This window comes from Papaver somniferum, chromosome 6 (assembly GCF_003573695.1).
Source record: "Papaver somniferum cultivar HN1 chromosome 6, ASM357369v1, whole genome shotgun sequence".
Classification (NCBI taxonomy): Eukaryota; Viridiplantae; Streptophyta; class Magnoliopsida; order Ranunculales; family Papaveraceae; genus Papaver; species Papaver somniferum.
In genome coordinates this window covers 177,389,407-177,403,456 of record NC_039363.1, presented here as the reverse complement: position 1 = coordinate 177,403,456, position 14,050 = coordinate 177,389,407, and the positions used below count along the sequence as shown (strand labels likewise).

The 14,050-nt window shown below is 35.5% G+C and overlaps 1 protein-coding gene across 1 annotated transcript; it reads left to right on the top strand.

Moving 5' to 3' along the window:
- Positions 1-168: 168 nt before the first annotated feature.
- Positions 169-1,569, top strand: LOC113291899 (probable E3 ubiquitin-protein ligase ARI8). Its single transcript, XM_026541380.1, has one exon. The coding sequence runs from the start codon at positions 169-171 to the stop codon at positions 1,567-1,569; it is 1,401 nt and encodes a 466-aa protein (XP_026397165.1).
- Positions 1,570-14,050: the final 12,481 nt, after the last annotated feature.

The window sequence follows — 14,050 nt, the reverse complement described above, 5'->3', positions numbered from 1 at the left end:
TAATATAAAGTCTTTAACAGGTCTTACTTTGATATACCCTAGTTAACACTATATCTTGTTTTTTTTTTCTTCTCTGCATTAGCAGAATATATGCATGCTTCGTCTGATGAGTGTTTTGATTTTCTTTCTTTATGGTTTTTCCAGGGTTTTATATTCGTCTGGGTAAATATGTATTCAGATGATGATATTTATGATGATGATGATTTCACCTATGAGGATGAAGATGATTTACCTCCCGAAGCCCCAAAGGAAGCTCCGGAAAAAAATTGTGCAGTTATGCACGCCGACGTTATACGTCAGAAACAAGAAGCAGATATATCGTCGGTATCTAATGTGCTTGATGTTTCAAGAGCTTCGGCCATTATCGCACTTCTTCACTATAAGTGGTGCGTCAGTAACACATCAGTCAGTGATGGACCTGGGTGTTTGAAGTTGCGGTGTCCTGATCCATCTTGTAATGCTGCTGTTGGTCAAGACATGATAAATACATTTGCTTGCAAAGAAAATAAGCAGAAGTATGCTAATTACCTCCTCAGATCTTATATTGAAGATAATAAAGAGTTCAAGTGGTGCCCCGCACCGGACTGTGGTTTAGCCATCAAATTTGATGTTGGTAATGATAATTGTGATGTTATTTGCGAATGCATTTATAGCTTTTGCTGGAATTGTAGCAAGGAAGCGCATCGTCCGGTAGACTGTAGCACCATGGAGAAGTGGATTTTGAAGAACAATGATGAGTCTGAAAACGTAACATGGATATTAGCTCATTCTAAGCCTTGTCCAAACTGCAAACGACCGATTGAGAAAAGTGTAGGGTGTAATCATATGAGGTGCTCAATTTGTCAATTTCGTTTTTGCTGGGTATGTCTTGTTTCCTTAGATAATCATTCTTGTAATGGATATAAGGTCGATGCAGCAAATGACAATTTGGAGAGAAACACAGCTAGAAACCACTTAGCAAAGTATACTCATTACTACCTTAGATGGGCGGCTAACCATAAGTCACTCGATCATGCAGTTAAATATACGAAGAATATGCAGACATGTGCTAGAGTAGAAGAGCTATGTTTCATTCTATGCCTGGCTGATGAGAAAGAGCTCAAGTTAATTAAAGATGCATGGGAAAAGATCATTGAATGCAGACGTGTGCTTAAGTGGAGCTATGCATTTGGATATTACTTACCTGAACATGAACATGGGAAGATACAACTGTTTGAGTATCTGCAAGGTCAGGCTGAATCTGGACTAGAAAGTCTTCATCAATATGCAGAGGAAGAATTAGAAACATGCCTGGTTTCGGAAACTCCGTTAGGAAATTTCAAAATTTTCCAGAAGGAGCTCGAGAAACAGACTACCGCCACTGCAAACTTCTTTGAAAGCCTGGCCAATGCCTTCAAGAACGGGATGTCAGAGGTAGATTCACAAGGTGCAGGCAGCAGCAACAGAGAGAGAGCTACAGATGAGTATGACGGACGGAGGGACTACGGACGAAACTACGCCAGTACCACTAGTCTGCATAATGAGTTTAGTCGATCTGACTATTTTAGTGATGATTATTATTATGGGTAATTCTACATGGGCCGCGTGTGTGAACTACTACAAAACTGTTCACATACATGAGTGGGTCCAGTGGTCTCTCCTCCCGGAAAAAAAATAGGGGCTCCCATTTTTTTGGAATAGGTTTGTGAGTTGACTGTTTTCTTGTACTCCCTCCGTACCACATATATAGGTGGAGGGATCAATTCTCTTAGATTAAGAATTTTTTTTGATTTTATAAACTTTTATGTTTTTTCATGTTTTATCCTTAATTATATTCCCAATGTTAGAGGCACATACTCAATTGTGATGATTCCGAAGCAAATAAATAGGAGTAATATAAGTAAAAAATTGTTTTGAAATTTGGGCTCCGCCTATATAGTGGTACAAGGAAAAAATAAAATTTCCGCCTATATAATAGGTACGGAGGGAGTACACGGTTTATATAAAATTTTGTATTATTATCGGACATACTAGTAGAATCAGGAGAAATCCATTAATGGTTGAAATATTATTATAGAGAACCTTGAAAAGAAAAAAAGTTGTTACACATTAAAGAAACTGACATCACAAATATTTATACAAGACCAATGAGAAGAAGAGAAAACAAATGTCCAATAAGAAACTGACAACACATAAGAGACACAACTCATAGTGACAGCTAATGAGGAGTGTAAACAAAGTGTCAAGAACTATGTGCTATTAGCCCCCTGCAAGCTGAAGTGGGCAGATTTAGGAAGCACCTTCAGCTTGTTTCTGAGAAGTTCAAAGCGAGGTCCTGCTAAACCCTTGGTGAAAATATCCGTAGCCTGATCAATGGTTGAGATGTAAGAAATCTTCAAATCCTGTGACTGAACTAATTCCCTGATAAAGTTATAGTCGATAGCTAGATGTTTCATTCTAGTGTGAAAAACAGGATTAAAGGAGAAGGAAATAGTACTCTTGTTATCACATAGAAAAGATGGAGCCACAGGAAGAAAGACATGAAGATCAGTAAGAAGCTTACACACCCAGATTACTTCTGCAGCAGAATTAGCTAAACTGCGAAACTCAGCTTCAGTGGAAGATTTAGCCACAATAGGTTGTTTCTTGCTTGACCAGGATATAAGATTAGAACTAAAAAATATGCAGTAACCTCCAATACTTCTTCTTGTATAAGGGTGGGTATATTATTTATATGTCCCTACTTTTGACACCCAATAAATATATCCTTATACAACAATAAATATGTCCCTAATTTTTAATAACCTTATCCATTTAAAATTAGATTCCCTTAATACCCTCACCCATATAATATTTTTCTTTATTTCAAAATGCAACAAATTTCTTCCTCTACCACTTCACCGCCACTGGTTCAGATATTTTTGTATAAACAACAGTAGTTGATCTAAATAAAAATAGAACCAACAGTAGAAGTTGATCCAATTTAGGGGATCAACAATGGTAGTTGATCCAAAAAAAGGGATCAACAGTAGAAATTCATCAGATTTAGGGGATCAACATTGGTAGTTGACCCCCCTAAATTGGATCAACAATGAAAGTTGATTCATGAAAATGGAGTGAACTTGGCGTGAATCGAACACGCATCATCTGACATGGAGTCAGTCATGCTACCATTGCACCACAAGTTCAACATTGGAAGAAATTTACATGATTTAAACTACAAGCATGATTTAAAATACAAGCATGATTATACTTATCCAAGGAAATATTGTCAACAATAGGAGTTGAAAGGATCAACAACAGTAGTTCATCCAATAAATGGATCAACAACCGTAGTTGATCCTATAAAAAATTGGGTCAACAACAAGAGTTGATCCCATAAATGAATCAACAACCGTAGTTGATCCCATAAAAAATTCGGTCAACAACAACAATTGATCACATAAAAACATATAAACAACACCAATTGATCATCACCTATAGCTTCATAAACAACAACAACTTCATCTACTTCATTGCAGTAACCACCAACAGAACCATCAATCACCATTTATAATCCATAGCAGCAACCGCCACTGTCTTCTATGAAGCTTCAACACCAATTCGAACCACCATCACCGTCGACACCATTGCCGCTACCATTATCATCATTACTTCTCTCTTCATAATTCTATATTCCCTGTAATTCCTACACATTCATCTATTCATTTTAATCACAATCCATTAGAAGCATCAGCAGCTTCAGATTCGAACACACCCATTACTTCTCAGCAACAACAAGTTCATTATCTCCAACATATCCTATTGATTCACACACCATAACCATCTCGGGATCTATTTTATCGTAGAAGCTCCCAGATCCCCTTTTTTTAATCGAATCGAACCACCAAATCGTTCGCAGACGTTGCTCAAAACTTGATTTCAAAACCTAAAAAATCAGATCTCGTTTTATTTAGATATGATTTTAAAAATCGATTATAGAAGAAGAAGAAGATTTCATATGTTGCTGATACATCTCGATTATCGGTGGCGAAGGTAGGAGAATTTGCAGAGGTGGTGACCATGGAGATGATGCTGGAGGTGGTGGAGGAATGAAGATGATGATTCGCTGCTAAATGAAGAAGAAGAAGAAGAAATAAGTAGGGATAGATAAAAACAATAGATATAGGGCAAATTTGGAAGAAATAAAATCCTTATTGGACCCCTGATGGGCTTATAGATAGAGAGGGATATATTTATTGTGCGATAAGGATATTTGTAAAGTCCATCAAAAGTAGGGACAAATATTCAATTACCACTATCAGGGTCACCAGCCAATCTGCATCACTAAACCCATGAACAACAGACATACCTCTAGTAAACAGGATACCATAATCAATGGTATATTTTATGTACCTTAAAATTCTCTTTGCAGCAATCAAGTGATCTGAGGTTGGAGATTGCATGTGTTGACAAACCTGATTGACTTCAAAACTGATCTCAGGTCTTGTCCAAGTGAGATACTGCAATGCTCCAACAAGAGATCTATAAGGAGTAGGATCTTGTAGAAAAGTACCTGAGTTTGCCAAAAGCTTATAGTTGACAGGAACTGGAAAAGAGCAAGGATTGGCACCAACCATATCAAATTTATCTAATAAATCAAATGCATACTTGGTCTGAGAGAGGAATAAGCTATTTGCATTTCTCTTGACTTCAAGTCCTAGAAAATAGTGAATTGGACCCAAATCCTTTAAAGGAAAATGCTGTCGCAGTTGAGTTATAAGTTCAACACAATAAACACTAGAGGTGCCAGTAATAATTATGTCATCAACATAAATAAGAATTATAGTGATTCTGTGTTGATGTTTTTGAACAAATAAACTGGAGTCTGCAGCAGAAGGTTTAAAACCATAGGAAAGCAGAGCTTGAAGTAGTTTATCATACCAGGCCCCGGGGGCTTGCTTTAACCCATATAAAGATTTGTGAAGCTTGCAAACATAATTAGGATGATCTTTTTCCACAAATCCAGGTGGCTGAACCATATAAACTTCTTCTATGAGATCTCCATGTAAGAATGCATTGCTAACATCAAGTTGAGATAATGACCAGTTGAAGTTGACAGCTAGAGATAAAATGATTCTAATAGTAGTTGGTTTAGCTACATGGCTAAATGTTTCAGTGTAATCCAAGCCCTCTTGTTGATGAAAACCTTTTGCTACTAGTCTAGCTTAAAATATGTCAATAGAACTATCTGGGTTTTGTTTAATTCTAAACACCCATTTACAGCCTACAACATTTTGTAAAGGATTAGGAGGAACCAGAGAATAAGTACATCTTGAAGGGCAGTATGTTCTTCCACAAGAGATTTACTCCGCTTAGGACATTTTAGAGCTTGACTGACACAAGTAGGTACATGAGATAGTTGTTGAGCTTGAAGATTTGCAGATAGTGCATGATGAGTAGAATAAACCTTTGGCCTGAAAATACCAGCTTTACCCCTAGTGATCATTTGATGACTATCAGAAACTTCAGGAGAAACAGAAAGACTAGTAACAATAACATCTGCAGATGATGAGGCAACAATCTCAGAAACTGTGTCAGCAACAGTAGTAGATGATGCAGTAGTATCAGCAGGAGAAGCAACTATCTGGGTTTTGTTTAATTCTAAACACCCATTTACAGCCTACAACATTTTGTGAAGGATTAGGAGGAACCAGAGAATAAGTACATCTTGAAGGGCAGTATGTTCTTCCATTAGAGATTTACTCCGCTTAGGACATTTTAGAGATTGACTGACACAAGTAGGTACATGATATAATTGTTGAGCTTGAAGATTTGCAGATAGTGCATGATGAGTAGAATAAACCTTTGGCCTGAAAATACCAGCTTTACCCCTAGTGATCATTTGATGACTATCAGAAACTTCAGGAGAAACAGAAAGACTAGTAACAATAACATCTGCAGATGATGAGGCAACAATCTCAGAAACTGTGTCAGCAACAGTAGTAGATGATGCAGTAGTATCAGCAGGAGAAGCAACTATCTGGGTTTTGTTTAATTCTAAACACCCATTTACAGCCTACAACATTTTGTGAAGGATTAGGAGGAACTAGAGAATAAATACATCTTGAAGGGCAGTATGTTCTTCCACTAGAGATTTACTCCGCTTAGGACATTTTAGAGCTTGACTGACACAAGTAAGTACATGAGATAGTTGTTGAGATTGAAGATTTGCAGATAGTGCATGATGAGTAGAATAAACCTTTGGCCTGAAAATACCAGCTTTACCCCTAGTGATCATTTGATGACTATCAGAAACTTCAGGAGAAACAGAAAGACTAGTAACAATAACATCTGCAGATGATGAGGCAACAATCTCAGAAACTGTGTCAGCAACAGTAGTAGATGATGCAGTAGTTTCAGCAGGAGAAGCAATAAGAGAATCAGAAGAAACTGCTTGTGGTGTTGATGGAACAACAGATGTTGCTGCATTAGTCATATCCAATACAAGATGTGGAGACAAAGAAGTCTTTAAAGGAAAAACATTTTCTTGAAAAATGACATGTCTTGAAATGTAAACTTTTCCAGTGGAGATGTCCATGCATCTGTAACCCTTATGTTGATTACTATAACCAATAAAAATACAAGAAGAGCTTCTTGATTCAAGTTTGTGTTTGGTGTAGGGTCTCAGCCAAGGAAAGCATAAGCAGCCAAATGACCTAAGATATGTGTAATCAGGTTTTCTGTGATAAAGCAACTCAAATGTAGATTGAAATTGAATGGATCTTGTGGGAAGTCTATTTATAGTGTAATTAGCAGTAGTAAATGCTTCAACCCAAAAAGAAGAAGAAATACCATACTAAAGTAAGAATGTTCTACCCATATCAACCAGATATCTATGCTTTGATTCTGCTACACCATTCTGTTCAGGTGTGTGTGGACAATAAATTTCATGAAGAATACCTGAATCAATGAGAAAAGAAGATAACTCTTTGTTGAAAAATTCACCTCCACCATCAGTTCTAGTAGTCATAATTTTAGATTGTAATTGATTTTCAACTTGAAGCTTAAATTGAAAAAATATCTTTTTGAAATCTGTCTTATCATATAAAGGGAATATCCAGCAAAATTTAGAATAGTCATCCACAATGTTGACATAGTATCTAAATCCCGAAAAATAGAAATGACAGGACTATGACCCCAAAGATCAAGATGGAGTAGTTCCAAAGGTTTAGTACTACAATGAGAAGACAAATTAAAAGGTAGTTTGTGACTTTTACCTAACTGACATTCAGTACAAAACAAAGGGCCTTTGAGTACAGTTGGTAGATGAAGTGAACTACAAACATGCTTCATAGTTTTATATGATGGATGAGCCAGTCTCTTGTGCCATACTTCAGCTGAAATATTGGTTGTTACACCAGAGAAAGCTTTATTTGGAGAGTTGTGAATGAAGTGAAGTGGATAGAGACCATTATTGTGAGGGCCTTGTAAAAGTGTCTTCCCAATGGATAAGTCCTTCACATAAAAACCAGAAGCATCAAAGGTTATAGAACAATGATTGTCTGAGGTAAACTTGTGGACAGATAGTAAGTTCTGAGATGCTTGAGGCACTAAGAGAACATTACTCATATTGAACTGGTGATTTGGAGTAGATTTTAAAAAAAACCAGTGTGAGTAATTTGCATACCTTATCCATTAGCAGCTTGAATGGACTCAGAACCAGTGTCAGCATATGAATCTTGCAGCTCATGAAGATCAGGAGTGATGTGGTTGTTGGCACCAGTATCAGCAAACCAAAGATTTTCTCCCATGATATTAGCTGAAGAAAGCATAACACTAAGATGATGTGGTGTGTGGATGTTATGATAAGTGAAGTTCAATCTGTTTCTGCATTCCAAAGTAGTATGACCAGTTTTACCACAAATTTGACATATTACTTCTTCTTCAGGTGACAGCACATTTGGTGGTGGTGGAGTAGCAGAAGGTTGAGAATAAGAAGTTGATGCAGTAGATGTGGAGCCTCGACTAGGAAATTGAGATCTTCCTCTACCAAAAGAACCAAATCTGCCACCAGCTCTACCAATTGAAGGATTGAAGTAACCAGATCTACCACCATGATAACCTCCAGTATAACCAGGATAATTACCCCTTCCAAGAGCTCTAAAGGCATTCATTTGAGCAGCAAATGCTTTTTTATTGGACTCAACAAGTAAATTTTGATTCCTCTCACTAACAATAACCTCTTCACTGAGAAGGTTGTTATACAGTTCAATACAAGTAATAGACGGAAAACGATGACGCATAGAAGTGGCAAAAGGAATGTAATTGGAGTTAAGTGCGGATAAAGTAACCACAACTAATTCATTATCTGAGATTGTACTCTCCAGCAGCAGCAAGCTGATCAGTTAAAGTTTTGATTTCACCAATAAGAGTTGGAATTGATTTTGTACCTTGTTTGAGCGATAGAAGCTTTGTTCTGAGTTGAATCGAGTGAGTAGAGGATGCTTTAGAGAAGCGTTCATCGATACTAGTCCAAAGATGATGAAAAGTAGTTGAATTTGAGAAGTAGGCGATGACTGAATCAGAAATTGTTGAGTGAATCCACATAGTGATTGTAGCATCTTCATCGATCCAATCTGTGTAGAGTGAGTTTTCAATTCCGTTAACCAGATTCCTTTGATTGGTGAATTGAGGTGGACAAGGATGAGAACCATCAAGAAATTTCATGATCTTGAACTTGCGAATAACAAGCATCAGATTTTTCCATGTGATGAAGTTGTCATCCTTCAACTTCAGATGAACAAATCATGTTAATTGATTGAGAGGAACTTTGGTAATTGAGTTAGATGTTGGATTTTCCATATTTGATGAAATTTCTGGAAATTCTTGAATCATTAACAAATAAAGAAGATCAAGAAAGCAGATCTGAAAAAAAAATTGATATAAAATGAATTGAAGAATCAGTTGTAATCGATGGAAGAATGAAGATTGAAAAGAAGCAGCGGAAATAAGGATCAAACCATGAGAATGTACCAGATTCTCAATCTGATACCATTGTAGAATAAGGAGAAATCCATTAATGGTTGAAATATTATTATAGAGAACCTTGAAAAAAAAAACAGTTCTTGCGCATTAAAGAAACTGACAATACAGATATTTATACAGGACCAATGAGAAGAAGAGAAAACAAATGACCAATAAGAAACTGACGGCACATAAAAAACACAGCTCATACTGACAGCTAATGAGGAGCGTAAACAAATTGTCAAGAATTATGTGCTATTACACACATGTTTTCTTTAATCTTTTCTCGTTTTTTTTCTTCTTCTTTGGTTTATGCCCTCCTTATCTGTTATCAATTAATCTAGATTTTTTTATTTAAAAATAATGAATTAAATTTTTCTATTGAGTTTTTTGAGTTGACTTAAATGTTGTTCATTACCAGCCATGTTGGACTATTATAAATGCGGAAGCACTACTTTTTCCCGGCATGAATGGCTGAACACTTGCAATAATCGCAATGTCCAAGTCTGTAAAAATGTACAGACCCCTTCTCTCGGTACAGAAATGACCAGAAGAAAATAATTCTTTTCTTGTTACAATGACTTTCTTTGGTAGGACGCACGGCTAACCCAAGACATTTCACCTTTTGATGCTAGCGGGGTGGTGCACTCTCAATGTCAATGTTTGCTGATCTCGAATTTCTTTGACTGCACGGAGATCATCTTCAGAAAACATAACTACTAAATGCACGGAGATCCTCGTCCATTATTTCATGTCCATCTTGAAGTACCGGAAAAGGCAGTTGCCCAAGATAACCAGCTCCTGCCTGTCCTATTCCCTCAGCCATGTTCGATCTTACCACCTGCCACACATTATAATTTTTCATTAAAAACATGGAAGTTGAACACTGTACTTGATGTTAATATGGACTCTGGGTTTTGTATGAAAGGTTAAAGACTCCAAACCTTCTCGATTTCGTCGCATAGAATACGATTCCCACTTGGGAACTGTAGGGCTTTATCTCTACCCTGTCCCAACCTGTAATGAGACCATGTTAACCCATGTTAAAAAGGAGTTGCTAACATGGAAAACATGATCGTTTAAGATTAGTCTCACAAAGAGGGATTGATATTAGCCTAGCAACAAACTTTAAAGTCGGTACACAATTTTGTATTAATGGAATTAAGAAAATAACAGCTGATTCAATAGTTAGGATTAACCTAACACGGATCATATAAATCTACATAGAAGGTGTAGGACATACCTATGATCCCCATATGTTGAGATTATTAGTTCCACGTGGTTGGGTTATTTAAGATCCTGCGGTTTATAATCTATTAGGCCTTTCCACTCATTGTCAATTGGTTTTGAGTTGGATGCCCGCAGACTTTAATACCATAGCTATACCAAGAACCTTTTTCTTAGTACAACCTCCATCATCTCTGCACTGCACAGTGAGGTTTTAAAACGAAACATAAAACAAAACACGAAGCAAGAGAAATATGATTTTACCATTAATCTTGTTCTTACTCTTGCCACATCTTCCCATGTACCAGCGGCTGCGTAAATATTTCATAATTGCATAAAACCACCATGATTATCCGGTTCCAGTTTAAAAAGCTACAATGTGGTTAGTTAACATAGTGCTTGCTCTCATTGTCGAGGGATTGCGCTTTTCACAAGTACATTTAATTAACCAAAAAGAGCCAACAACATATATATCAGTATATGATGCCTTTTTTCTACTTGGCCCCTGACCGCCTGTCAGAGTGTACGAGTCTCGAAATAATCTTGTACAGTAAGTAGAATTCCTCCGTTTCTAAAAGACAGTCCGGTTTGACTTTATAAAGATATTAAGGAGAGTATGTTAGTTTATATTCTCATCCTTAATTACTTGTCTAATTTATTTCAATAAATATGTTAGTAGTAAAAACTACCAAAAATTGTATTGGAATTGTAAATAGAAAATAAAGAAAAGGAAACTAAAACATATCAATTTATAGAAATAGTATCAATAAAGATTGTATATTTATGGAGTATAACCTTAATAAAAAATTTAATTTGGAACCATACATATATTGTCTTCAAAAGGATATATTTTTTTCCTTAATAATATGTTAGTAGTAAAAACTACCAAAAATTGTATTGGAATTGTAAATAGAAAATAAAAAAAAGGAAACTAAAACATATCAATTTATAGAAATAGTATCAATAAAGATTGTATATTTATGGAGTATAACCTTAATAAAAAATTTAATTTGGAACCATACATATATTGTCTTCAAAAGGATATATTTTTTTCCTTAATTATACAGATTTCATTAATATTCTAGATTGAGTCTCATTAAAATATAAATTATGAATATAAAAAATTTAAGGGTATGTTAGAGAGTTCAATGGAAAAATATGACTATAAACAGAAGCTGGACACATTTTTTGAAACATACCAAAATGGAATAGAGGACCGTCTTTCAGAAACAGAGGGAGTATGACCTACGCAGAGACGACTCTAAAATTATTAAAGAAAATTTCTTGTTTGGTCCTAAGCCCATAAGGTTATTTATAGCAGGGTCCAACTAGATTTTACTCTTATTCTAAGGTCCAAAATTATTTGAAAACATGGAAATGACTAATATACCCCACTGTTTAAGTACGTGTGAAATAACATACTTCACTTCTACCAAATCGGGATTTTATTTATCTGGAGGTCCAAATTTAATTAAAACATATAAAGGACCATAGATTTGAGTACATAACTGCTACACTATTTGAGTACATATCTGCTACACTACTTAGGAATCTGAGTACTCCTCAATTCACTTTACTTTGTTGCAGCACCAGCACCTCTGCAGTCAACCATTCACCACTGCCTTCAACTCCATCTTCTCAGTAATCTTCTATCTTGCTGCATCACAATCTTCTTAGATTAAACCACAACTGCAACAGCTACATCAACACCATTGTCATTTCAATTCAGCTGCAACACAGACTTGTTCTTCTTCTCTGTTTAAACATCACTACCATCTTCATAAACCCATTGAGACGAACATCTCATCCACTGATTTTGTTCACAGTAATCACCACCTACAATTCCTCCTCTATCTCATCTGTATCTTCAGTTTACATCAGCAACCCAACCTTCTATGTTCCTCCAAATCCATTTGCAGCACACCTTCTTTCAAACACACATCACAACCCATTTGTAACTTCATCAAGACCACCACCAATTTCACAAGCTTGCAAATCTGAACCAACAACAACTCTTGTTCCTATCATTCAAAATCTGTCCAATAAGTTCTGAACTGCAGCTCCAGATCATCTCCATATCCAATTCCAGTACTGAATCAAACGTAACAAAGAGCATCTATTTCAGTATTTCATATACGTACTGAATCAAACATAACAAGGAGCACTTCCTATCAGTATGCGATACATGTACTGAAGATTCATGAACTACAAATCGACAGTATGACAACAACAGGTGACATATCTATGAAAAATAAGAGAATCGAAAGACATATTACAATATTTCACATAAGTACTGAAGGGTAAGACTAAAAAATGAGCAAAAACACAGCAAATAACACTTCCTATCATTATTATACATACATACTCATGGATCGAAGCAAAAAAATTGGAAAAACTTCAAATAAAACAAAATTAGAAGAGTTTTGTATCAGTACGCCATATATGTACTGTCAATTCATACACGAAAAACAACTGTAACAAACCTAAAAACCATAAAAGCGTCAATCAAATCGATTTGATTATCAGAATACAATCAAAAAAACAAATCAAAAGAAGAAAAACCGAACAAAATAATCAAACAAGATGATTAGAAAGCATACCTGGAAACAGAAAACAAATATTCTCCTCGTAAATCATAACGATGCACCATCTTGTTCTTCTTCTTCTTCTTAAAAGTAGACTAGGTTTCTGTCAGTACGGGATATACGTATTGTTGGTTCATACACAACAATCAGCTGCATGTCAAAAATAATTAACGAATCCGTGAAAAAACAGTATTGAAACACTTGTATTTCAATATTCCATATATGTACTTCTGAATCAAATAAAAAAAGGTCTTCAAAACTAGGTTTCTGTCAGTACTGCAGATACGTACTGTTGGTTCATACACAAAAATAAACCGAAACACATCTAAAACCAACAAAATGAAACTGATATGATCAGATCTAGTGAAGAAATTGACAAAAAACATGATTATCCATATAGATCTGAACTATTTTTTAATAAAATAAAATAAACAATCAAACAAGGAAATCAAAACATAATCAAACATCCATTAAACGATTAATATTAGAAGCCCTAAAATAAACATTACTAGATGAAAATTGATTATAAAAAAAAAAACTAGACTAACATCAACAGTAAGAAAATCAACCTATATATCTTGCAAAAATCTTCATCGGAGGAGTTCTTCTATAATAAAACGATAGCTTTGGGATCGAATTGGCGACTCAATTAACGAAATGAAAAAGATCTCCAGCGTGAAAGCTTCTTTGGAGCAAAACCAAAAATTGAAAGAGAAGGTGACGATAAGAACCAGGTGCTTAAATATCTAGAGGTGGAAGGTTAATTTGGGAATTTCGAAATTACGCATTATCGGTCCCGCACGTGTATCGGACCAGGGGATAAAAATTTTGGTCCAATTTTCTCTTTTTCCTTTTATTATGGACCTCTGATTACTGGGTTTTAGTGGGTGGACCTGCCATTAAGTAATACTACCATAATAGTACCTATTGGTAATTCCTACAATTATTAAGGTAGTCTCAAATCTTATTTAAGGTAATAATTTTTGTGGTTTACGACTCATAAACAAGCTCTTTTAGGGTTTTTGATTTATATATACTGATCATAAAGAAGCTTTTGGGATTTGATTACAGTTTATATAAAAGTTCAACAGTTCTTACTTGTGATATATCGGTCTTAGGTAAACCCTAGTTAATATCGTATATTGCTTTGTTTCTTTTCACCATTAACAGAATATGCATGCTTCGTCTATAATGTGTGTTTTGATATTCTTTCTTTTTTTGGTTTTCAGGGTTTTATATTCGTTTGGGTAAAT

Excerpts from the sequence above, each read along its gene's own strand:
- LOC113291899 (XM_026541380.1), top strand. The coding sequence starts at position 169 with ATGTATTCAGATGATGATATTTATGATGATGATGATTTCACCTATGAG.